The 27,137-nt window shown below is 39.0% G+C and overlaps 1 protein-coding gene across 1 annotated transcript in view; it reads right to left on the reverse strand.

The window, feature by feature from the left end:
- Positions 1 to 217: 217 nt before the first annotated feature.
- srpk1b (SRSF protein kinase 1b) overlaps positions 218 to 27,137 on the reverse strand; it is a 51,042-nt gene continuing 24,122 nt past the window's right edge. Inside the window, exons 3-16 of the mRNA XM_036559487.1 lie at positions 21,232 to 21,350; positions 20,164 to 20,272; positions 19,778 to 19,865; positions 19,394 to 19,481; positions 18,652 to 18,758; positions 17,286 to 17,451; positions 13,777 to 13,802; positions 12,638 to 12,854; positions 11,010 to 11,471; positions 9,967 to 10,067; positions 6,582 to 6,689; positions 3,507 to 3,576; positions 2,542 to 2,634; positions 218 to 1,749 (exon numbers count right to left, since the gene is read on the reverse strand). Of these exons, the coding sequence (XP_036415380.1) occupies positions 1,565 to 1,749; positions 2,542 to 2,634; positions 3,507 to 3,576; positions 6,582 to 6,689; positions 9,967 to 10,067; positions 11,010 to 11,471; positions 12,638 to 12,854; positions 13,777 to 13,802; positions 17,286 to 17,451; positions 18,652 to 18,758; positions 19,394 to 19,481; positions 19,778 to 19,865; positions 20,164 to 20,272; positions 21,232 to 21,350 (1,939 nt within the window). The 3' untranslated portion in view covers positions 218 to 1,564. The remainder of the gene's footprint in view (positions 1,750 to 2,541; positions 2,635 to 3,506; positions 3,577 to 6,581; positions 6,690 to 9,966; positions 10,068 to 11,009; positions 11,472 to 12,637; positions 12,855 to 13,776; positions 13,803 to 17,285; positions 17,452 to 18,651; positions 18,759 to 19,393; positions 19,482 to 19,777; positions 19,866 to 20,163; positions 20,273 to 21,231; positions 21,351 to 27,137) is intronic.

A 27,137-nucleotide genomic window follows, 5' to 3' on the forward strand; every position in this document is an offset into this window, starting at 1 on the left:
TGTTTCGATGCGGAGAAAGCGGAATTAGTCCTGTTTAATAAAAAAAAAAAGTTTTTTTTTAAATGGCATTAATGTTCCAACTTAAACTAAATATTGTGATGCATGCAGTCGTATGCAAATGTTTGCCTGCCACTGGTCAAATGACATGTTTTGTTGAGTTTCAGTAAAAATAAATGAAAATAAGTTACCACATCCTCTACAGAGAATACCATTTTAAATACTGTTTATTTAACATATTGGGGAAAAATGTGGCCAAAAGTTACGGCACATTTTATAATTTATTTTTTCCAAATATGTTAAAGCTGTGTTATGTAAGCTTTGGGGATGTGGAGACCTCTCTGATAGAAATGTGTAATTGCCAGCAATGTGCAGAAGAACATTTTGTAACATCGGCTGTGCTTTGGTCCCCTTCCCCGGATGAATTTGATGATTGTGAGTGCGCTGTGAGAGTATTCAAAGCGAATTCAAAGCTTGAAAGTTATGAGAATGTAAGTGAATAGATGACTATCATCATCATCATCATATCTTAATCAGTATAATGAAGTATACTTGATTTTGCATTTGAGGCCTAAATATCATGCCAGACCTTCTTTTTGAGCCTGTGCATGACGTTAATATGTAAAGACACATGCAAGCACTGAAAAGCTCGAAATATGACCCTTTGACTTTACATTACTATTTCAGGCTTTACAGGGTGATTCGCAGCAGCATACATACACCTCCTGACTCAGTAATGGTACTTCTTTCAATTTTAATGCATAATACAGCTTTAACCGCAACATATAAACAGAAATCGGTAGAGGATGTGTTCACTTATTTTCACTTAGTACATCAACAAAAGGTAATTTGACCTGGGGAGTTCAAACTTTTGCATATAAGTGTATGATGGATTGAGAAAATGTCTAAAAGTATCATGATATGTTTTTGCCATACTGCCCACCCCAATCTATAGCGTATGTGATTACCACAGGCAATTTCCGTGCCTTACCCTGAACAGAAAACCAGTTTACTCAACTTCAAATACTCTTATAGTAGAAACCAATGAGCAGGGGATGAAGCAGCTTCTCATTGGTGTCCATTATATATTTTAAGATTGTTATTTTCTAAATACAAGGAACTGCATCAAAAACGACTGCCTTGTTGTGCAACCGTATGCTACAGATGCAGCAGATACAGATTAGGCTGAAAGCTGCTGAAGTACTCCTTTAAATGGCTCTTATACCCCTCAAATAATAACAATCTTCTGGTTAAACACGTGTTGGCACACAGAGAAGAGAAAGAACGAAACGATCAAAACGGAAGGTTAACTCACTTAAGTTACACCCATTACGTAAAAAAAAAAACAAACAAAAAGAGAGAAATAAATAGATATTAGATCTGCTTCATTAGACCTCCTCACATTTAAATACTAGCCACGTCAGCAGACCTGGCACTTAAGACTGTTAGTATTTATCACGCGCGAGTATCTATGAGAGAGCTTTCAGAGTGCTTCCCCGTCTTTACTGTAAGTGTATAAGTGTATGCGGGTGTGCGTGCCTGTGTGTGTGTTGGAGGCTTTCAGCCACTAGGAGGTGATCCAGCCGTGGCGGAGGCACTCGGCAGCAGTAGCTCTTTTCTCCGGAATCAGGTCCAGCATAGGCAGGAGGAAACTGCTGAAACTTTGAGCTTCCTCGCGTGGCCAATCATACTTCTCTACCAGGACGTCCAGCAGCCCCCACGGCTTCAGCTTAGTGATGTGTCTTAGGTCACCTGAGTCAAGACATGCACAAAACACACACACACACACACACACACACACACACACACACACACACACACACACACACACACACAAAGACATACAAACTGAAGGAGAACTGTAGAAAACTCACTCTTTACCACTTATGTGAATAGGAACCAGGGCCAGACCAATATGAAAACTTTGTGGCCAATACAATATCAATTAAAAAAAAAAGGTAACTGATATGATTCAGTGTAATTGTATAAATGATACTGTCACTCCTAAAACAGATTTTCTGTGTTTTAATAAAATATATATTTTGATTTTATTTGTGTACAACTGCTCAAAGCTGTTTGCTGGTCGTGTACTGTCTAGTATGCTCAAATGAGCTACCATTGTCACTATTAAAATGGCCTTTTTATGACCAAAATTAAGGTAGACGGTCACTCAAAGCAGATTTTAAGATTTTAGTCTAAATTCCAAGTCTAAAATGTGTTTTGAACTCTGACTTTAAACCAACTCAATAGAAACATCTATAAACTTTCTTTTGATACTGTAATATTTGAAAAATATTATGATGCACAATTTTATCAACATCGCCCAGCACATCTGTGACACTGAATGGCAACATCAAAACATACTCTTACAAGCACACACATACAAATGTCAAAAGTGGGCTGGACTGATGTACATCCATTCATCACACTATAATACTCACACAAGGTTGTTAAACACATCAAACACTTATCATGTAGGTGAAGTAGCCATTATCAGAGCTGTGAGTCATGGGCAGAAAATAAGAGAGCACTGACAGAGTTTACCTTTCTTAGTGAAGAACTCCTTAGAATATTTGCCATTCATGATGAGTTTACGGGGGACTTTTCCCAACAGCTCAATGATCAGTGCAATGTGATCTGCACAGGAGACAGAAGCAGGAAAGAATACATGAAAAGGGAAAGAGGGAGAGGGAGAGACAGACAGAGACAGAGAGACCAAGTCATTTAAGATCACTGCGTCATTATGTGTATACGTGTATGTATGTTTATCATCATGGTCAAATCATCAGAACCACATAATACTTGTAATTTGAAAATGCCAGCTGTATTTAACACTTTGTGAACTTCTTATTATGAATGGACTGATAGAAGTAATCCTGTAATAGAATCTTGCTACATTAACTAATATTAAGGGTAAAGTTTGTTTCTTCTCCTATAAAACGTCCATTTCAGAAATACAACCTATTGTTTTGACAGAGGCAGTATTTAAAAGCATTATTGCTTATATACATTAGCTTAAACTGTTATCTGTTAAAAAGATAAGCTGAAAAATCATGTCAATACCAATTCACTGCTGTGTGCCCCAAAGCTAATGACCGGTGTAAAAGCTAGAGTGGATGAGGAGCTTCGGCATCAAGTGCTTCCATTAAACTTGCATGACTCTCACCCAAGTGCTAATTAATGAGCACAATGTGGTTTAATATTTAACAGCACTCTGCTACTGATGCCAGCTATTATACAGCAGAGACAGACGACGGGGGCATCAAAGCCATGTTCAATACAGCTAATACCAAGAGCCTGTGAACGTGTAATAAGGACACGACCAGGTTGGCCATGATTTAAAGAGAATATTCTGCTTTGGACGTGAATGGGTCTTCATCGCAGGAGAAGATCAAGAGCTGGATTCATTATCAGGTGCTGTAGACAGCTGTTTTAGTGTAATGAAGGAGCACCTTTTTGTCTACAGAGGCATATGTACTCTGACCACATGGTGGAGGGAGATAAATTACCTTCGTCTCTGGAGTAATCCTCTCCAGAATGAGGTTCAAACAGGTAATCCCCCGTCGCCAACTCAAATGCCTGGAGACACATACATTGCCACAGTTACACTGTTTGTGCGTTTACATGTGCACTGCCAGTCAACTACAATACAGTGCAAAAGTCAGAAACCAGTCATTTCCAGTCAAATCAGCCACTGAGGATAAACTATTCCATTTTTAGAAGATAATTCCTTTTTTTTTTGGGGGGGGGGGTCCCCCAATTCTCTCCCCAGTTTAGTCATCTCCAATTCCACCCACTAGTTAGGACTCCCCCAGTCACACGATATCACCAGCACCAGGAGGGCGAAGGCAAAGACAGGCTTCCTCCGAGACCTGTAAAGCGCCACCGCATCTTTTCGAACTGCCGCTGACGCAACATCATTGGGACACCCTACACCTAAGTGTGAACGTGCAAAACAGAGGGCTAAGGGCTAAGTGGTAGGGGCAAGGGGTGAAATGGGATTGGGCCCTGGAATCTAATAACTGTGCAATAACTGTGCTACTGTCATCATCATACAAGGAGTACTTTAAGCTTTTATCTTTGCTTTAAGGAGATAATCAAGCCCCACTCTTGCTTCAGATCTAAAAAATCCACAGGTGTTTCTGCCTATCCTTCCACTGTAAGACGACAACTCAATGTCATGAGTCTGAAAAGGATGTGCAGCCATTAAAAACTGGTTACTGAGAAAAGGAAAATTTGCAAATCAAACAAAGAAGCTGCTAGTGTTCAGAACAATGGACTGACCAGCCCAGAGTCCAGACCTCAGCATCACTGAATGTGTTTGGGATTACTTGGATCGTAAAAAGCAGAAAATGCAACCAACCTCTAAGACTGAACTTTGGAAGAGATCTTTGGAATAGAGGTGTGCACGCAAGATTTCATCTGACTCCCGCAGAAAATCTGAATCATTTTTCCTGCCCCGCCCGCAACCAAAACCTTATATCCCGCTCCCGTCCGTGCAGTTCCATCAAGGCGAATTGACATCTAATTTCTGACAGTCTATTCACAAATACATTATTCTCTGAAATAACCCAGCAGTCATGGTCATCAGGCTCACTGTGAAGTAACTTCACCAAGCGCCATTTATTCCCAGTAAACACAAAGCATGAATTAAACCACAGAGGTTATTTTTGGTGTTTTGCTGGGCTCGGCAGCTGTGGCTGTCGTATTGAACGCTCCACCATCTCTGTAAGCTACGAGAATTTGTGTGTAGTTCGCGTGATCGCTTGCTTGGCAACTCTTTAGAATGACCATTAATTTTAACTGTTTTTCTGTTATCATTTTATATTGTTTATATATATGATTTAGTGATCATTCTACTTTACTTAGGCTATTCACTAATTTGCAGGATTTCTCTCCATACGTGCTTAAACCCGCTACAGCCTACAGTGGGCTGGTTTCCCGCTTGCTCCCATGCGCAACACTGAAAATTAGTCTCGGGCCCCAAGATAGCATGGGGGGTCCCATGGGAATCTGCGGGAGTGAAGACCTCTACTTTGGATGTTCAGTCTTAGAAGTTGACCCCCCAACACTTATTTTCATTTGAACTTCATTGAAGCACATTACCTTGTATCTAATCTCCTCAGAAGTACGCAAAATGAATAACTTGTACATACTTGACTGGAATCTATATAAATGTCGGGTTATCTCTTTTGCGTAGTAATGTATATTATAGGAGTACCTGGTAAAATGACCAGTGGGTGTCGATATAAAGTAGGTGCACCTAATAAACTAGACATTCTGTGTTTAAGGCATACAATCATGAAAAGGTGTAGATGTGTCTCTCTATACACTACGAGCAAATACTTGATACTTATGTAAATAAAAGGCTGGGCCAGTGAGTATTTTTTGTGTGTCCACCATCCTAAAATCATCACATTCCCATGCTGGTAGGCAGCAAGCTGAAGGTCAGTTCAGATTTGGTGCCCTTCACCAAATCAAGGCCTGCTTGAGGTGACAGTGTGCAGCTAGTAGGACCCTATTGTTTCAGAGTGGGTTTGAAATGCTGATGGAGCCAGAGGTTTAGCTCCCTCTGACCTTACTGTTAAAGGAAAAGTGCTGAGTCGGAGCATTACAGGGCAGGGCAGGAGCCAAGAGAGCAAGAGAATCCTGTCAACGGCAGCCTGACAAATACAGGCACTGAAAAAATACAGGCACTCTCAAGCACACATTTGCCTTAACAGTATTCTCTCTTAAAAGTGCATTTTTATATAGCTCCTGTTTATGGTCATATACCTGCACAGCGTAAATATATTACTGTTCAAAAGTTGGGAATCAGTGGTCGTATAAATAATTGCTAAGAACTTCAGGAATACTGTAAGCTCGACAGCAGAGCGTATTTTAAGATGTTTAGTTCATATTTCTGTTTTTTGCAGACATCAAGAAGTTATTTAATAATATATAATATACTACAATTATCTATTTAAAAGTAATGCTTTGACATTCTGGATGTTATTTTATCATAACTTCTTTATTGATGCTATACAGCTTTCTCGGTGACTTGCAGCTGTGATAATCATTCTTTATTTTTTTTCACAGCTTCCAACTAATTAGTTAAAATCTACAGAGCTCCATAGTAGCAACAATATAATAGAACCATTTTATACACATACTTGTAACACAATTTAGACTATTATATTACAAACAGTGATTCCAAACTTTTGAACGATGATTCAAAATTTTGAATGTGCATTTCTGTTGTACGGTTGGTGTATCCAATAAAATGGTCAATGAATGTAGGCACAAGGTAGGAGTATTTAAGCAGGCCACTCAGTGTAGACTGATGTTCTTTGACAGAGAATGCTCAATGCAGCTGTACCACTTGTATAAATGGCATTAAAGGGTTCTTAAATCCTGAACTTACTTCAAGTGTAACATGTAAGAAATGTAACAAAAAAACACAAGCCTATTGTAAAACAGGACATTACAATGCAATCCTAAAATACTGTTGCCTAAGTGTTAAACCAGATGCTTTGAAATTAACAGCAGTTAAGACGCATATCATTTCCACCTGAATTATTCTAACTATATACTTGTGAGCTCACCATGCACGCAGTGCTCCAGATGTCTGCCGGTGTGCTGTAACCTGCTCCAATCAGCACCTCCAGAGAACGGTACTGCCGTGTTTGAATATCATCTGTGAAATGTTTGTGCTGAATGAAAGACAGACAGAGAGAGGATACCTCAGACAATATCCCAACCACACTGGTACATGTGTACTGTACTGAGAGACTGCAATGAAGCCTAGATCAGCTCTAAATTAGTAGAGCTAGGGGTACATGATATATGATATATAGCGGCAGTCAATATGACATTCACTGATCAACGGAAAAATGTACTTATTCAACTCTAATCCCAAAATAGTTGGAAAAGTATGATAAATGCAAATAAAAACAGAAAGAAGTGATTTATAAATCTACTTTTACCTGTATTTGAACTAAAACAGTACTTCACTGTTTTTTGTAAATATATGTTAAATCTGAAATTGATGTGTGCAACATGTTCCAAAAAAGCTGGAAAAGGGGCAATTTAAAATACTGTGAAATGTTCAAAAGACACCTTAAACAGGTGATGCAACCATGTTTGAATATAAAAAAAACATTTAGGAAAGAAAGAGAGTTCATGGCTCACCACTTTGCCAAAAATGCATCAGCAAAAAATCTGACAGTTTAAAAATGATGTTCCTCAGCTAGGAATTTTAGGCATTTCACCAAAAGATCTTCTGTATTTCATTAAAAGATCCAGGTAATCTGGAAAGATCTCTGCGTGGAAAGGAAAAGGCCAAAAACCACAAATGAATTTCCATAACCTTCGATCCCTTGACTTTTGGAGGAACATGTGCTGCCTTTTAGACACTGTATATTTCAGGGAACCTCATGCTTGTTTCAATATGACAACACCAAGCCACATTCTGCTGTATTACAGCAAAATAGCTGCGTTATCAGAGTGCGCAGGTGCTAGACTGAACTGTCTCCCATTGAAAACGTGCATTAATTCAAAATTTGACAGTGGTGGGTTTGCACAGCTCAAGACTTGTATAACAGAAGGACAGCAAAAAATTCTGCTTTCAAATCTGGATTAGTTTGTGTCCTCAGTGATGTTAAAAAGAAAAGTGAGGTAACAGTGGTACATATGCTCCAGTCTCAACTTTTTGGCAACATATTACTGGCATCAAAATTTGGAATTAGAGAATATTAACAAAAACAATGACGTTCATAAAATAAAACATATATTGTGTTTTGTACTGCTTTCAATTACAGGTCAAACAGAATTTACTGATCACTGCCTTCTGTTTTTATAAGCATTTCACATACTGTCCCAACTTTTTTGGAATTGTGTTTGTATATCATGTCTATGACAAATCAATCACTGAACCTTCTTTTGAAACTTAACCTTCCATTAACTGCTCTTCATATATGGATTGCAAACTAGAGTGAATTTGGTTTCAAATTGTGGTGGGCAATATGACGATACTGCATCACTATCATGACAAATTATGTTACAATATGTTGTCTAAGCACATTGTGGACACTGTCAGTGTAGTGTAGCATAGTATATGAAATGCTGAATAAAAATCATTGTAATTTGGTTTTATTGTTGCATTGAGTCAGTCCCACCTTATGAAACCTCAGAGAAACAAAATAATGTAATACAGATTGTGTATCATGTCTTGTGATATTACATTTTCACCATATTGTGACCCCTGTTTAAAATACCAAAAAATTAAGTTATCAGTTATTAGGGTTGGTATCGGCCTCTACAATAATTGGTTAATTACTGGTTGTCGTTATTCAGATTGGTTATCGGTTCAGAAATCAATTGCATATCAATGCATATACAAGCAACAAACTAATAATTCAAAAATGGAAAAAGGGGTGGAGAAAGGCATTTAACATGTCTTTCCAAAATCTCCTATCAACGTGCAGTTGGGCTGCAACACAGTGACTCTGAAGGGCATTGCAAATGATCATTTTCATACTCATCAAACCATTCAGTGACTTCAGGGTCATCGTCCAAAAAGAGAGCACTCCCATCAGAACAAAGATGTTTCATCACAGGATTAATGTCATCAGTCAGGTTAATGTTGCATTGATTTGTAGTGACCCTTCCCTCTAAGGGGACAAGTGGATTCAAATTATGCCAGCAAAATTCCCCCCACAGCACAACAGAGCCACCCGACCTGCTCCCTGCAGTGGTCAAACATTCGGGCCTGCACTGCTCTCTTGGTGTGTGCCACACACATACTCGCCCACTTGTGGAAAATATTGTGAAGGATGAATCATTTGACCATATCACTTTTTTCCCCAGACAGTGTAGAAAAAAACTGATATGTAGAGTGATTTGTAGACAGTGTGTAAGGGTTTTTTTTACTATTGAACTCTCAAATGTGCATTCATCTCAGTAATGAGAGGTTTATGCACTGCAACCCTACTATAACATCCCTCTTTGTGTAGGTGTGGAAAGACTTTTCTTGCCGACAGTCTGAACACATCCTGCATAGACATTCTCATTCACCTGAGGAAGAGCTGCATCACCATGTGCTTTCCAACAATTTCTAACCCTATTTACTGATGTCTTACTCACAGATTTAAAAGCAGATGTCTCTTTAGACACTGTTCCTATTCAAACACTGGCCTGTTTAGCAGTCTTTGTGACTGAAGCATTTTGATCCAAATAGAGGTAAACTCCAGGGTCTCCAGGGCCTGCTCAGGATTTTTACACATGCCACAGTACATAGTACAAAATAATTGCTGTATCATGCAGTACACCTATCTGCACTAGGGCTGCACGATACATCCTATTTCCATTGTTATCACAATATGAGTTTCTGCGATAAACACATCATAAGAGAGAAAAAGATCCTGAACTATCAGCCTGTAAAAATGCATCAAACCGTAGAATTATTCTCATACTCAGTACTGGGTTTTAAGTGTACGAGGCAGTAATGGCTACTGTCAAAACATACATTTAAAAACTAAACAAAAATAAACAAATAAACAAAAATATTTATCTGTTCTTGTGTGTCTACAAAAAATACTTATTTCTTTTTAGCCTTTATAGAAAAAGCGGTAGAGGTAATGCTGACTATTTCCCAGCCTTTCAGTGCATCTAAAAATGTGCTTGCAGTTCTGATGTAAGTAGCCTGTAGTATTTTTGTTCCTTTTTATTTTGCACAACAGTAAATGGTGCTTTTCTAATTTGGCACTTTGCTACTTGCTTTAAGGAAAGGTTAGATTTCTGTTTACACATTGCTTCTCATATCGTCAACATGATATTCAGAGACTTTATCAAACATCGCATTTTATGTCATTATCGTACAGCCCTAATCTGCACTCTGTTTCCCCACTCGTTTATGAAGGCCTTCCCTTTGTCACCTGTATGTGTTTTCAGCATAAGGAAGACCGCTGAGATGAAGGCCACTCTACTCACCACCCAGCAGGCGTTGCCCAGATCGGCGATTTTAACCAGGATCTTGTCAGCATTTAGAGGTTCCAGAGGGTTGACAAGCAGGCTACCTGCTGCAAGCTTAGCTGCAGGAAAACAAGCACGGGAGAGGAGGGAAGAGACAGAGATAACTTTAGAATCAATGTTACCCTTCAGACACTGCTAGACGGGGGGGTAGAAGGGCTAATGTGTTTGCTGGTGTGGCGTTTAATCAGTAAGTCTGATGTGGAAGTCTGGATGGGGAATTTAAAGCCAATCAATTGTTTAGATCAATAAAGCGCTGTAGTGAGCCAGCAGACACATCGGCCCTCTAGGAATCAGTGACTGACGCTGCAGAAACATCAGTCTGGCATTTTAGAAATGGAAAACAAGGCCCGGAACCCTTCCCCAGCAAAGCACAAATTTGGGGTGCTAAAGGTTAACATATTTTCTGTTGAATTACGGATGTGAACCAGGATGATTTAGAGGTCTGATCCTAGTTTAAATTATTTAGAAGCGTAAGCGAAGTATTAGAAACCCCATTTCAAGCAGGATCATGAAGCGTTTCTAATCCTTGGGGTCAGCATAACGAGACAGCACTGTGACACTAATTAATCCATTTAATCAGACTCTCAGGTAAAAGACATTGATCTTGAATCAATTTGACGAATGCTTAGTGATGCATTCGAGCTGAATATTGACCGCTATATCAATACATTATCAATTACAAGATCAATAATAATTTGCTGCAAAATAATGTTGATTTCCAACAGTCTAGATTCACTAACTAAAAAGCTTTGCCTGTGGTTGTTAGGTTTTGCCAGCACACTACAAAAAGGGATAAATAAAACTTACATAAATAAAAACAAGCCACATCACAAACAGAAAAATATGCGACTGTAAGCGTGTTAGAAACCCCACAAGACCCAACAACAGTTAGGAAAGCTGGATGCTAATCTCCACAGGTGAAAACACAGAGAGAGGTGGAGGTTAGTAATTAGCACAAAGGGGCAAGATAAGGGAGTCCTCCACTGGGCCTCTTCACTGACCGTCCTTTAAACTCTCCTGCTCTGGGCCTGCTGGCAAGCTGGGGTCCGCCTCCGATGTAGGGGCCAGGTCCTTTTTGGGGGCCTCCTGCGAAGTGGGGCCTTCCTGACCATTAACGCACCCGGAGCCATTTAGTTTCACCTCTTTGTCCCCCCTCTCCTGTTTCTGCTGCCCCGTAAGGCCCTGCGACTCAAGCACGTCACAAAGCAAAGGTCCATTACCCTCAGCGGCGGGGGATGGGTGGCTGGGCTCGCTTGGTGTTGTGCCGTTGCATGCTGGGTAAGGGTTAACAGGCTGCAAATCTGACCCCTCTGTGCCACTGTCGTAAGGGTTGACGGGGGTGTCATCTTTCGTCTGCTGCTGAACATCGGCGGTCTCTGTGTTCTCGTGACCTCGACTGTTACTGTTACAGTTCCCGTCCATGGCACATTCTCTATGCTGAGACCAGCTGTCTGGAACAGAATCTGGAATAAGCACGCAGTGAACAGAGAATGTGTTACTTTAGCCTTAAAATACCTAAGCATAATATTTATCACAAGTAGTAGTCTTTATATGTAGCCTTTATCGGCTACGATGATGCTAATATCCTAAGTGCCTCTAGGAGAACACCACGTTATGGTAGCAGCAAGCTATCTGTGCTTTCCATTTTTCCCCCCATTGTGTTTAATAGTACTTATAGAAGTTCTAATTGTTTTTTTAACTGCTTTCTGAAAACTACAAAACAGAAAAAAAAAACTAAACCTAATCCATTATGTACTTGATTTATTTTCTATTATAGCCTCAAATGCCACAATATTTTAGCCATTATTGTTAATGTTATGGTTCAGTTTGTTCCATACGCATTTATTGCTACTTATTCCACTGCTGACTGGATGTGAGCTATCAACTCTAAAGTATAGCCAGCCTTTACTGTGTAGAACAGAGGTGGAAATGTCAAAGTCTGGGGCTATTTTTCTTGCAATGGTATTGTGTTTCTTGCAAAAAGCTTGTGTTCACTGGTGGGATCATGAACTCACAAGTGTACAAAGCCCTTCTGGAGGCAAACCTGCTGAGGTCTACAAAGAAACTGCCCAAACGACAGAAGTAGACCTGGATGAGCAGACATATGTTGGAATGGTGAATTTAAAATTTATGTTGCTTAGTTTGACATTTTGAAGGCACTTTCAACATTTTAAGCATAACAGTAATGTCCACACATTGTAGCTCCAGTGCAAAACTAAAGACATATACCAAACATGCAATGGATGATCAACTGCCATCACTTATAAAGATGTAATTCCAAGTTAAGTATTCAGTAGTTATTAATACAGGAAAGCAGCATGAGTCATACTTTTATTCTGAGGCATTATCATGCCAGCGGTGAGTCACAGATTGTTGCAGCAGCATCTAGTCAAACTGAATGAGTTTGCAGCTGAGCTTCATTCAGATTCAGCTGAGCAGTGAGGATGATGTACTATTTTTATCACCCAAGTGAGACGTCTCATGATGTCACTGTCGTGTCATTCACACTTCAAAAGATTTAATAAACAGTATGAACTACTTGAATATTTATTTCCTATCATGACTTTCATTTGACATCTCGCTTCTCTTTCCTTCTCCCCCCTTCCTCCTTCCCCCGGGACACACTCACCCAGGGTGGCCTCGGCGGCAATTTCCTGCAGAGTGTGACTGTTGGGGACTGATGGAGTGCTGTCAGGGGTTTCTGCTTCTTCGTCCTCCTCATCCTCACCCCCTTCATTCCCCTTCTCCAGTCCCTCGATGTCCAGGATGCGCTTCTCCAGCAGCTCAGCCTGCCGCCTCTGCTTCTTCTTCAGCTTTTTCTTCTTGTTCTTAGACATCTTTGCCATCTGAGAGTGGCACAGCAAAACTGACTCAAACCATAGCATGATGCTAAAGATAAAAGCAAGCTTTAAAGTAATACCCCAGTGAGTACTTTAAAGCTAATCTTGTTTGGCTGCATCTGTAGTGTACTGTCAATAATACCAACAGGTTCCCTTGTACTTAGAAAAGAACAGAAAACAGGATCACTCAAAATAGACTTATTACAGAAGCCAAAGGGCATCTGCTTCAACACTTGTCCTTTGGCTTCTGTAACAAGTGCTTCGCTGTTTTTGTTCAATTACTGCTCATCGATTACGTTAAAGGAGACTAGGGCTGAAAGACTCTTGCCCACCTCTAAACTTTGATGTTTGGTTGCTGCGAGGCAGGTCGGCAGATGTTGCCACGATGTGCACACACACTCACAATCTTTTGCTCACATACGTTAGGTAACTACATTCATACATGGATTTACTTTAATAATAACCATGCTTCATTATTCCTAAAGTCTCTTGCTTTTGCTATGAAATGGTAAGAAAAGCGAAAGCAACACAAATGTTAAAAGGCTAGCCTGCTATCCTGCACTTAAACTATGGCTTAAAAAGTAAGCAAATTAGTAAATAAGTAAATATTAAATTCAAGCTTTCAACAAATAATGAATCACATTTAATTTCACAGAAAATGCAGATCAATATGTACTTTGTACAAAATCTTTTTTTTCTTAATCTTTGGCTTTTCCGCAAAACAGATGGATTCTGCTGAGTCCATGTTCATTTCAGCACGCTCACTTTTCATGACCCAATCAAATCCTATAATAAAATCATGACTTGTCCACAATTATTTCCCGTGTGAGTATCTGTATCACTTTTAGCAGAATTCTAAACCCATCACTCAGAATTAAATGAATGAATGAATGAATGAATGAATGAATGAAATCTCTGTCTGACTCACCTGTTTGGGGGCTGGAGCTGTGCTTACTGCAAAACAAAAGGGAAAAAAAAACAAACACACTTAAATTGAGTTACATGTTGACTGAGAAAAAGAACATGAAACCAGGATAAACAACATGCTGCCATGCTGAACAGCATGTAGGGAGGCAGCCTTGGCAAACTTCAAAGGCGGCTTCACTGAGGCCCTCCATAGAGATTTTGACCATGGGAATTCATCATCATGCACTTGTCTGGGGGATGGGTTTATTTTTAAAGCCAAGCAAATGACTCACAGCTCCCTCTTTTAGATGTGCGCAGCAGCTTTAACTTTGCATAATTGAAAATGTTCTGATGGCTTTCACCAGTGAATCACTGAAACGTGACTCAATACTTCCACTGTTTCTAAACAATTTTTTTGGAATGTTTGTACAGTGTAGAGCTCATCTTACGTCACATACACAACTACAGAGAACGAAACATTCTGATCAATTCATTTACTGCAGGATTTTTGATGGGTGGGTGGGGCAGGGCATCAGTCAAACTGCAGTCTTACTGGTTAAATGCAAAGGGGCACAGAATTGACCCTTAACCCTCAGACTACCCTAGAGTAGCAGGGATACATACATGCCCATGCTGGTCAATGTAAAATGTATCAACGTGTGTATCTGGAGTTTATGTGCTACTATCACTGTATAAAAGAAGCTTCATGTTGTTGTTGGATGCACTGTGATAGTGTCCAAGTGGGCGTGTGCACACATTCAGAACTAAATTCACATTGCTATGGAAATACTTATTATTCATTGTATTCACATCACACAATTAAGCTGCCACCATTTTGGTAGGAAACTTTTAAGTTCATTCGACAGCACAGAGGCGGTTTGTCATCAGATAACAAAACCATAACCCATCCAGCAAAGGCAGTAAACATTTTTTTGCGAACAATCATTCTAAAACCATTCTTAAATGTACTATTCAAAACATTGCATGTATTGCCTTGATTTTTATTTGTTGTTTTAGTGACAGAAAATGAAAGCTAAAATCTAAATAGCTGAGATTTCCTGCTGAGTTACTTCAGCTGCATCCCAAACCGCATATTAGCAAACTTACTATAATGTAAAAAAAAACATTATACCATTACCATTATAAGTGCACACAATAGTGTGATAGGTAAAGTATAGAAGTGTGGTTTGGGACGTAGCATTAGATCAGCTAGTGAGACGCGTTCAACATTCCAGCAGCTTCAATGGCTGATTGTAGCTTTGCTTTTACAGGCGCTTGTTAGCTACTTATTAAAGATTTCCATGCAAAATTTAAGACATTTCCTGAAAAAGGAATTTGCCAACTTCTCTCAAAATTCGTTCTACGTATAAGACTGCTAAATGTAGCTACAATCAAAATTCAAATAAGCTGGTGAATAAGACGTCAACTCCAGCCTAATTGTGTTCATTATTTAAGAGCTTTGGCCATGTTTACTAGTTTTTAAATTTTCTCACACACTGTAATGTTCTAAACTTCAGATGCATGTTGGTTATGAGGATCCAGTCCACCAAATCAAGCTAACCCTCTCCTCACAGCTCTTCGAGACAGCATCTAAAGTGTCCACATCAGAGCATAGTCAGAGTTACAGCTTGCCTACCAAAATGGTGGCGAGGCAATCTTAATGACATAATTGAATAATATGAACAGATTTGTGTCATTAGACTAAAAATAAATTATATTTGAACTGAATGCCACAGCATTGAGAAATCATGATCAGAGTAGATTAAAAACAATTTTGCTTCAGCATTAAACGAGAACTCCCCTTATTTTTCTACGTCTGCATTATGCAATCGTTCAGATGCAAATCGTTAAGAGGCAGAACGTTTGTCATGAAACCATTCTAGAGAAGCTTACCAAGTCAGAATTGTTCACAGTGGTAGTGATCGGAACCAGATGTCTGAAGTGGTTAATGCCTCTAAAAGCTCCTTCACATAAACTTATTGCATAAAATGATTATGAATACATTGCCTGATGCCTCAGGCGTTGTTTTATGAATGTTCTGAGATACAATTTTGCTGTTAGATGTGTTTTATAAAACACATTTACGCAGAAAGGTACATGCAGGGTGTTATAAGGCAAAATAGTCCCTTAAGAAAACTTAACTGATTGTATTTACCAATATTTTAACAAGATCAAAATAATACACAGTGCTCAAAACTGGTCTTTGGACACTCACTGAATACAATTAATGTCTTGGTCATTTGTAACGTTTCTAGCTAAAGTTATCATTTATTCATACACATTATTAATAAAATTATAACATCCAGCAATAACTGCTAGTAACTGAAACTGAAAATAACTGCAATTAATTAAAAACTTAAGTAAGGTAGCAAAAATACTCCAATATTGGCAGGACAGACGTTAGTGTCTCTTTCCTTTCTGTAAGAGTGAAAGTCTGCCATTGTGTAGTTGAACCAAAAGTTTTGATTTATATGTCTGAAGCTGAAATGATTCCCATAATATGATTTCCATAATACATTAACAAATTAGAAAACTCTATGTGTCCTAACAAAAAACAACTTTTGAGCACTGAATTGAAACTCAGCAGACATGTGCAGGATCGCCAGCCATTTTATATAGTGAATAAAAGGCTAAATTTGTTTAATTTAGTTGCCATCACCACCACTGTAAAGAAATCCAAGTATGTTTCTCTACAATGAACAATTTCACATCAAAACACTAAATCATGCAGACATCTGGGAAAAAAATATTTGGAATTCTCTTCAAAGGAAAAGTTCCTAGCTAAAGATATCATTTATTCATTCATATCATCAAGAAAATTATAACAACCAGCAATAAGAACCACTAACAGAAACTGAAAATAATACTGGCAATTAAATGAAAACTTAAGGTAGCAAAAATACTCCAACTTTGGTGGCAGAGACATTAATGTCTCTTTCCTTTACGCAAGTCAGTATTTAGCATTTTATTTAGGTTGTGTAAACCACTGTAAAGAAACCCAAACCTTAAAGAGTTAAACTCCATCAGTCTTCAAAAAGCAGAGTATTTTTTTTTTATGTTTGATACAGGTAGCCTACATTAAGCGTCTTTATTTTCATGCAAAAGAATAGGCAGGCTAATACATTCATATCATGAATATATGTGTGGAATAGCTTTGGATTTTTTATAATGACAGGCTGGTGAATGTTTTTAGCTCATATTAAAAAATAGGATGGTCCGCTGCCCATGTGCCCCTTCATTCTGCAGTCCATGGCTCAATTTATGAAAATTGTACGGTCAGAGATCTCATTCTCAGTGAACCAAGTGCAAACTAACCCAGGGATACCCAACCCTGCTCCTGCACATGTATCCCCAGAGTTTAGATTGAACTCTAATCTTAATTTGCGGAGACAGAGGTGTTTCTTTCTTTTAGGGCCAAACTCTGCAGGGCATTCAATCTACAAGAACAAAGTTGGACATTCCTGGCACATACAATGCAAGCACTTTGACGCAGCTCCAATTTTCCAGCTATCTGACCTGAGAGTGACTCACCTGCAGAGCCGGATGGGGGAGGAGCACCAGACTTCTGCCACTCTGTGGCCTCAGCCGCCAGCCTCCGGATGTATGACTCATTGACATTCATTAAGATATTTTCTGGCTTTATGTCCGTGTGGATGATCTTACACTTGGTGTGCAGGTAGTCCAGGCCTTGTAAAACCTATGGGAGAGAATTAGGTCTGCTATAAAGGCCTTTTTTTCCAGCAAAAGGTTTCTTGTGCTTTTAGATAGAAATGAATAATAAAGCTTCATCATGTTAATAACACTGTAGTTTTTAACATTTGTAGCGAGTCTCAATTTCAAATGTATTTAAGAGAGTCCATTAAAATAATCAATTGCAATTAACTGCGTTTGGAATGCTGTTATGCTGCCTTTCAACAATGGTGCATACCAAATTCACACCAACAACTGGATCACCCTGTAAGTCCTCGTTGTTTTTACTAATCTTGGAAAATCTAGTTCTGTTCATTATGCACCTTGGAATACCTTGCAGAACAATCAAATGTTCACCTTATTTTTATCCTCAAGGTAGTTTTTCATTTCATCTTTCTTTTTTTTTGTGCTTACTTTTCTTTTTTTATTATTTTATTTATTTTGTCACAGTATTGTTTTTTTACCATAATTTATTTTTATTTCAATTTCTTATCTACGTTACAATTGGCTTTTACGGTTTTTATCTTTTTTTTCCCACTCAGCTATGTTGAAAATGAAGTTTCATCCTCAGTGTATTTCCAAGCTTAAATAAAATTATAATGAACCTGAAAATCAAGTGATTTCCCTAGAGTGAACACGATTTTCAGTTTTCATCACTGATGTCAAGTGAGAGCAACAGAGGCTGCACGTTCCACATGCTTTCCACTTTGATCTTGCTTCTGTTTGCTATTCATTAATTTATCCAGTTTTCCTGCACTGTCCAGCATAGCATGCCAAAGGCACCTCCAGTGCTATCATTACTGATATGGTCAGCTTCAGAGGTGTGATTTGCCTGTAAATGATACTTCAAATGCTATGTACTTCAGGGATAAACAAATTCACCATGGCATTAGCTGGAAATGACTTTGGTATTATGAAAAAAGCCATCACTGAAACTTGGTATTGAAAAGGTAAAGGGGCAATGTACAGCGTGCGAGCAGCTGGGCTTTAGCCTGGATTATTAGGGTAAACCTAGAAAACGTTAAAGGCATTAAAAAATAATAACATGTTAATGTGTTCACTATGATGGCCTTAATTTGAAGTTCTGCAATTTTTCCTGTTATGCACCATTCTTTTCCAAAAACTACACTGGGGTACAGATATTTAGGTACACCCCAGTTCCATGGTGCGCATCTTAGCGTGAGAGACAAAATCAAAGGCACTTTACCTGCCGAATGATGCTTTTAACACAGGGCAAGGGCAAACCCTGGTAGTTAGACTTGATAATCCACTTGAGCAGGTGGTGACCGAGGACTTCAAAGACCATACACACATCTGACAGCAGCCATCAAGGTCAAACACAAAGACAAGAGTAGAGAGAGAGGTACAGAACACAAGAGAGAGCACTAGAGAGAGGAATGTGAACTCAGCTCCCATTAACTGGCAAAGCAGCCTCATTAAAAGCTCCTCCAGCATAAAAGAGCAACACGTCTGGGCGCTTTGCCTGGTACAACAGCTGTGGGGAGAGGAATCGGGCAGATCTCAACATACTGCAGTAGTAGTGCCTTGTACAAGCGGATGCTACATGAAGCATAACACACCTCTGATCCCAAGCAGAGTAACTGTATCCTATGCAAAAAATTGTTAGTGCTGTAATGTCAATTCACATAAAACACTCAGCTTGCTCTGAGACCCTCCCTGATACTGTGTTTTACTAGGAAATGCTTTACAGCACATAAGGAAAACGCATTATGATTTCTGTTTCACGCTGACTTTAAAGATGCAGTGCTTTTTTCCTAAACAAAATATTGTGATATTGTAAACTGTGAAAAAAAGTTAGGCAGTTACAGTGATCCAAATTTTTTTGTATATCAGCACATGCCTATGACAGATCTACAGATTATCCATAAAAGATCTTTAAAATAGAAGCACACAACACAGAAAAGTCACACTCAGAATCAAAAGGATACGTGTGCCATTGATGCCTGAAATCTTGAAGTCATCTAGCAACTGCACCACCTTCTCTCTGCTGGGGTCATTTGGGTCTGAGTTTCGCACCTAAGCCAGCAAGGCAAAAATCAGGTCTAAACATTTCAGACAGCTTTTTTTAGGTTACGAAAGGTTCAAACGCAATTTTCTTCGGTTTAAGAAAGAGAGCTTTTCTCTCTAAGAGCTTTTCTCTCCAGAGGAAAATGCCTCCTTCGGGACATGAGAGGGAGAAGGAGGGGGGGTAAATTTCATTAAATTCAAACCACAGAGAGAAATATTCTAGAAATCAGCCGGTGTGAATGCTTCTAACACGATGATTCATCGCAGCGGTCGCCATGGAAGCGACAGTGTCAGTAGAAGCTCACCGAACGCAGCAGCTTGATTTCATCCAGCGCCGTTTCAGTGTAGTGCTCTGCACTCTTCACCACCTTCATGGCAACAAAGCGCTTTCCCCTACAGCACACAAACACAACAGTGTACTGAAAACACTTCTCAAATATCGAAGGTTTCAACTTACAAACTTCATACATACATTACTTCTTTCAGTCAGGCAACTCACACACAGACATTTAGGAATGTTTATGATGACATGCCACAGGCAGTGATAGCAAGGTGATGTGATCAGAGGATTTTTATGAGCAAGTTATGTAGCTGTTATGAATGACTGTAGACACCTTCAAATAAAGTTTCACCAAAAAAATTGTATAAACACAGTGTTTTGATGTTTTGAAAAAGACAATTCAGAACTCACTGGATGTCCCATGCCAGCCACACCGTGGAGAAATGACCCCAGCCCAATTTGCGGATCACATGGTAACGGCCGTTGTATAGGTCACCAATCTTCACATGGTGATAACCGCCTGTGAAAAATCAGAGAGGCAAAGAAATCTATGTTCTTCTTTCGTCTTTCAACTGAAAAGCAGTGTAAATCTCTTTTATTCAAAGCAAATATCAACAAATCTAAACTGTCCAGTCTGTCCAGACTATGGCTTGATCAATCTATCGCTTGTCCGATAAATTGGGGGTGTGTTAAAGGGGACCAGGCACACTGTAAATAGAATACTTAAACATTCAGAACAAAAATGCTGACATTTTGCATTGTAATTCCAAAGATATTGAACAGTTTTATTCCAGAAACTATATAAGTTTTAACAGTCAGAAACTATATAGCTTGATTCTTGCATCTCTCTTATAACTAAACCAAACTCCAATAAAAACACACCATTAGATGTAAAAAGAAAGCGAGCACTCAAAGCTTTTAAAGGTTGAACTTTTTGAACATCAATTCCAGACTGGAGCGCAATCTTTTTGTGACCACTATGGATAGGAACATTACAAAAGTGGTAAACCAGAGCTGAAGGTTGGCTGTCTCTAACAGCTGACAAATACGCTTCAGCTACTAGAACTGTGTTTATCTCAGCTCAGCTAAGCTACTTCAAACATCCTGAGGTAAATATACTCTTTCACATGCTGATCTCATCGACTAGAGTGTGTTCTCCCCTCATGCTTTAGCCTGACTCACTGTTTGTTTTGTCTTTCTTCGGTCACCTCCTCAGAACTTTGGTTAAATTTCACAACCGAATGTTTCATATTCCAGTGCTATCAACAGAAAATGTGAAAGTGAAGCTTTTTTTTTTTTAAACTCTGGCATAACAGCACATGACTGTTCCCCTTTAATTTTTCACTATAAAATTACAACAGCTGATAATTTTGATTATCAGAATATTTACATTCTTAAAATTGGTATCAATCACAATTTTTTTCATATAGGAACACAGATTCTTGGTTTCTTTACAGCGTTCATTATCACAGCTCTCACCCTTGCAGTAGTCATTGGGGTCCTCCTGTTCCTCATCGTCAGAGCCCAGGATCTCCTCCTCTTGCTCCTGCAGAGTGGAGTCGGATGGCTGGGCAGCTCCCCGCGGGTGGGGCTCTGGCCTGCAGGGTGGAGAGCACTTATCATCAGCACACAGAGGTAACTCTGGCAGCTATAGGGCCACAGTACAATAGCGACACATTTGAAATTAGGGCAGTTCTATGGGCCAGAAGCTCATCTTTATCCACCGTCCTGACTGTAATTCAGGGGATGCAGTTCAACTGCTGCTCGCAGAATTGCTCATCAGAGTGTACCAGATTCAATATGGACCACCTTACAACTTCTTTTCTGCCAACACTATAGCACTGTAACACCGTGGTTGTTTTTATTTGATTTTCAAAACAGCAGAACAAGGGTGAAGTGACCTTATGTTACCTGTAGTACTTTCCCACATCACAATATGAGGGAAACAACACTGCGATTATGATTTTCTGTATTTCAACATACAATCAAAGACCAGGGGTACCTCGTTTTACACACACACACATTTTACTAAACAACCTTTCAATAGATGAGCTGTGTCTCTCCATGAAACGTAAAAGTTCTATATTATTTAAAGGCTTTTCCCTTGGACCTTTACATAATGTGGAGGCTCTTTAGACATTTAAAAGGTTCTTCACACCTGCACATATTTACAAAAGTTGATTCTTTGAAGAACTATCCACTGCTGTACACAGGCCAAGTTGGGGGTCCTGAGGACTGGTTTGAGAACCACTTCTTTAGCGAATCAAAAGTGGTTAATCTATGGCATTGCTCCAAAAAACCCTTTTGGCACCTTAACTTTTAGGAGAGTAGGCATAGAAAGGATACATAATCATCTCTGAAATGACACCAAAGTATGAGAGGAAACAACGTTGTGGTGATAATTTTCTGGCTGAAATGGTCAACAAAACACAGGTCAAAGAATAGCTGTACCTCATTTGAAGTCTTAAAGGCACCAAAAGGGTATTTTTAGAGTGATGGCACAAACGAGCCACTTGTGGTTCCCTAAAAAGCCTTTCAATGGATAAGATGTGCAAGTAGGCCCTAACAACAAAGCTGTACCTTATTTGAGGTCTCAGTATCAAAAATTGGAAAGATGTATTAAGATTGAGAAGAAAGTTACAGATCTATAGTTAAGGATATGAAAAACTGCAAAAACGCAGGCAGTTATTTGTTCATCTTCTTGCTACCCTCACGCTGGAGTACATTCATCATATAGTACGTCTCATATGCCTCTTCTCTGCAGCACCCTCAGCTGCCACTCAGCCACGTGAGGAGCCTATTATTCCGCAACTGCTCAAAGAGCGCTAATCATATTCAACAAACAAGAGCTCAGAAGGCGAGACTGATAAGAAAGCCTTCTCCCTACCCTGAAGTCTAACTCCAGAGAAGGTCATTCCGTTATGAAACCAAACCAGCAGGGGCAGCCAAAGAAGAAAAAGAACGGTGGATGGTTGGGTGTTATGAAGTATTGAGCGAGTCAACTTTATTTGCAAGCCCATTGTACAACTCCCAGACTGCTTCAGCAGGGAGTCGCAGTGAGAGGCCTAGGAAGCATCAAGCTGAGAGAAAAAGTGTTTAATGCCAGTTCTATGCTGGGTACAGTTCTGTCACACACTGCGTGTGCGCGCTTAAGCGTCATTGTGGCAAATCTGAACATCTGTCCGATATGTTAAAGATGCATTATGACACAATTAAATTATTACTTTGACCAAAACAACTGACTTTTGCTAGATTATGTGAACACCAATAGAAACGCTCATTTGCAACTGATTAATGCAAAAACAATCTGCATATTGCAGGGCTCATTTGCATATTGCAGGCTTCTATAATAATCAGTACTGCAAAAGTAACAAATTAACTAGTGATATACTGTGGAGCCCTAGCAGCTTGTACTTCATGGCGTGTGGGTCGTTTAGTAATTTGACCAATGGGCTTATAATAAGCGTTTACAGCCCACACCACCAGAGAAAAGCTCATGCTAATAGCTTGCAGTGATTGGATTAGCCATGCAGCTTCACGCTCTTCTTCAGAATGAACTGTTGAAGAAACTGTTCTGTATTCCAGCCCAGGCTAATAAGTATGCCTGGATGTTTGAAGCAAAGCTGCAATGACCGTGGACTTCCCAAGGACACACATCATGCTGCAGCCAAGGATTTGTTTTTCATAATTTATGGCTCTGAGCGCTCTTGGATGAGGACTGCCGCTCAAAAGTTTGAAGTCACTTGTCATATTAATGATTTTTATTTTATACAATATAGATTTTAAAGACATAAATCAGACACCAAAATGTATACTTTGCATTAACACGTTTTTTAGTGACCAGATCACTTTTGGATTTCACTTGACTGCATGAAAAGCCAGGACAGACTGTATTGATCAGATTGGATTACTTAAACCACATTCTGAGGTGGTCAGAGACAGATCTTGACCCTATTAAACACAAATGTAAACAGAACGCGTTTTCCATACACAATTATGTGAGTGGAAATGTGTCTGCCCAGCATTGAATAGCAGGTGTGAGAATAAACAAGATGAGCGATTAAACCACTTTGTATCCTAACAGGAGAAGAAAGTAAACGAATGTAAACACAAACAACGTGTGCTGATGTGCTTTTTACACAGGGAAAGTACAATCAGATCTCACCTGGCCACACTGGGGACATATTTTAGTGAAATCTTACCGAAGTTTATAAAGATATCATTCAGACACAAAACGCATGTTAATGCAAGATGTAAACAGGCTCATAGTTGTCAAAGTATCCACCTTTATATTTGATCACTACAGGAGAAATACGACGCATTCTGGATATTTTATTATAACATCCTCCTCAATGCTATGCAGCTCTCTCAGTCATTTGGGAGTCATCTACAGCTCTGTTCATCTAATATTTGTCATATTATTTGATATGAAGTTGCCCAGTGACTGCAGTTTATCAAAAGATCATACTAGAAATGTATTTCATTACCTGTACAGTACTGTGCAATAGTCAGAGGTCACATGTAATTTAGATTATTTCCAGTCAAAATGGCCATTAAGAACAAGTTATTCATTTTTTTGCTGAAAAAAAAGCAAAAAATATTTAAAATAACACAGAAGCCTAAACAACTAAAAATGTCCACCCTTTACCTTTGCAGCTTCCATTAGTTATAGGGATATTTATCCACACCTCAAAAAGTTCAGTCTTGGAAGTTGGTTGTATTTTCTGATTATCACAATCCAAGTAATCCTAAACACATTCAAAAACATTGAGGTCTGGACAATTTGTATAGTTCATTGTTTTGAGAAGAGCAGCAGATTCTTTGCATGATTTGCCTTTTTTTCTTTTTCTGTCTATTACTTCTTCTCAGCAACAGCTTCTCAAGAGCTACACGACTTTCGGACCCATAGTGTAGAGATGTCTTCTCATAGTGGAACGATGGACAAAAACTGGACATTTTTATATCTGAAATAAGTGTGGAACCTGATGTCTTCCTATCTCTCAGAGATGATAGCTTTAAGTACAGTTTATCTGATGGTGACAGTTGGTGGTCTACCATCTACCAGGTCTTCTTAATAGAAGTCCCCTTTGCCTATTTAATCTCCTTATAAATATCATACAAAATGAAAAAAACAATCATTTGTACTTAGTGGCCATTTTGACTTTATATCTGTTTTTTTCAGAATAAATATCCACTTTGTGTCCTCTACCTTAGACACATTTTTAAAGACATACTGAAATGTGTGTACATTTCCATAAGGACTCAATCTAGCCATCCAAACTAAATATGTCCACTGGATAAAATTGGGTAAGCGCCTAGAGCGAAGGATAAATAATAAATGCCATCAAGCACAGCCGGTCTGAGCTTTCCAAGAACACGACACACAAGCAGAACAGAGGAGGCAGCCGACACGCAGGGGAGAAAAAGCCCCCAAACATCCAAGTCAATAGAGCACTGACAGACAGGAACATCTTCAAGCCTGACAGGTTTTTCAAACTACAACAGCAAAAAAAAACATTAATTTTGAGTATATTTAGCATGCTTTTCTGAAAAATGCCTCATGTCATTCACAGCCAGAACCAATTTTTCGCTTCATGAGCCAGGCATGATTTGCGTAATTGAGGCGCCATCTGGGGAAAAAAAAATGCTAGAAAGCCAAACTACTCAGCTGGAATAGCAATGTGTGATCCTTCCGGCTCATATTAAACACTAATCTGCATATTAGTGCTTTTGGTTGCAGGTCAAGAGCCACTGAAGTACCCTCAACTAGGATTAACACACAGCATCCAAATATGAAGGCTGGGTTACAAGCTGACCATGCTTTCCAAAAAACTGCCATGATGGACAGCAGATGCTGAAAAAGAAGCTGACACTTTTGCCCTGCTCACCTTAATGAGAGGGGCGTAGGGGGAGTTAATTAGCTGAGGTAAGCCTGCATGCTGCTCCTGGCCCTTCTGCTCTCTACACACACCAGGCCAGGCATGGCATCTTACAGCTGTTTCACATCATTATTGCCAACTCCACTGAGCTACACTTCTACCACTCACTCTTGTACTTGTATCTCTTCTTACAGTTTTGTTTAAAGGAAAGCTAAAATAAAATGTATTTTAATGTAATGTAGTTTCAAAACGTACCATTCATTCCTCAGTCCACACATCCGTATATGTAAAATAAGCTGCAAAAAAGGCCCGTTATGAATTCACTGTTTTCATGAAAAAAAAACAAACAAAAAAAAAGTACAAACAATGCTGTATACGCCTATTCAGCTGACAGCAAGTTTTCCTTTTTTGGCACTATACAGAGCAAATTTGAAAAAGGTTCTAAATAAAACAGCCTAGAATGCATTCTCCATCAATCTGAAGAATGATTTCACCATGCAAAGAATTTTTAAATATTTAAGCATGCAAATGGTTTTTTGAGTGTTCATGGTTCTATACAGAACCACTGTCTTTACCAAAGAACTCTTGAAGAACCATCTGTAGGCTTCATGCCTTCTATGTAAGGAAGAACCAGGTTTGTAAGTGGAGGGATGCCAGTTCAAATCCCAAGTGCAGCGGAGAAGCACACAAGTTCTGCATTAAATGGAACCAGGAGATCCAAGTTTTACATTATAATGTCGAGCAATAAAAGATAAATTGAACTCTTCACTTGAAACTGAATTCTCAGTCTGAGGCTTCACTTTTAGGAAAAAGTGGCAGGATTTTTGTGAAGCTCCTCAGTGAATGGGCAAAATTGCTATGCAGCTCAGACTTCAATTCACCCATCAGACCCCAAAACGCACCCCAAACTAACAGCGACAGTGGTTGAAGGCCAGTTAATGCTCTGAAATTCACACTTAGAAAGAAGATGAACATGATTATGAGCTAGTTCCTAGCGCGTACTATCACTATCGATTACAATAGTAACCGAGTATCACTTATTTTAATGATTGAAGTTTTTGAAAGAAGCCAAGGACTTCTTTTAATTGAGGTTTTACAAGAAGTCAATGGACATCACTAAACAACAGCAAATTGTGCACTGCCTGCCAAGGATTCCAAAACATTTGATAAAAAAATGAATTAGAAAGCCTTTAAAATTATGTATTTAAAGAAAGAAAAACATAAAGAAAACATATTACGTGGCAAAATTATTCATTTAAATGGATGTTTCAGGCTCTGTTTCACATTCACAGCCCTGCTTCTTAGTAGTGGTGAACGACAGAAATCATTCCAGCCAATGTTAAATTTTTTATGACGTACATAATAAGTACATGAGCAGTGAATTTGTTTTCAAATAAAGCAGATGCTGCCGTTTTAACTGATGAATAGAACCTGGAATTAAAAGCATTTTAATTATGCTTGCCATTGCAATATTTGAAGCTTTAAACAAACAATTCAACTTCTTCT

The sequence above is a fragment of the Colossoma macropomum genome, unplaced genomic scaffold, assembly GCF_904425465.1.
Source record: "Colossoma macropomum unplaced genomic scaffold, Colossoma_macropomum, whole genome shotgun sequence".
In the NCBI taxonomy this organism is placed as follows: Eukaryota; Metazoa; Chordata; class Actinopteri; order Characiformes; family Serrasalmidae; genus Colossoma; species Colossoma macropomum.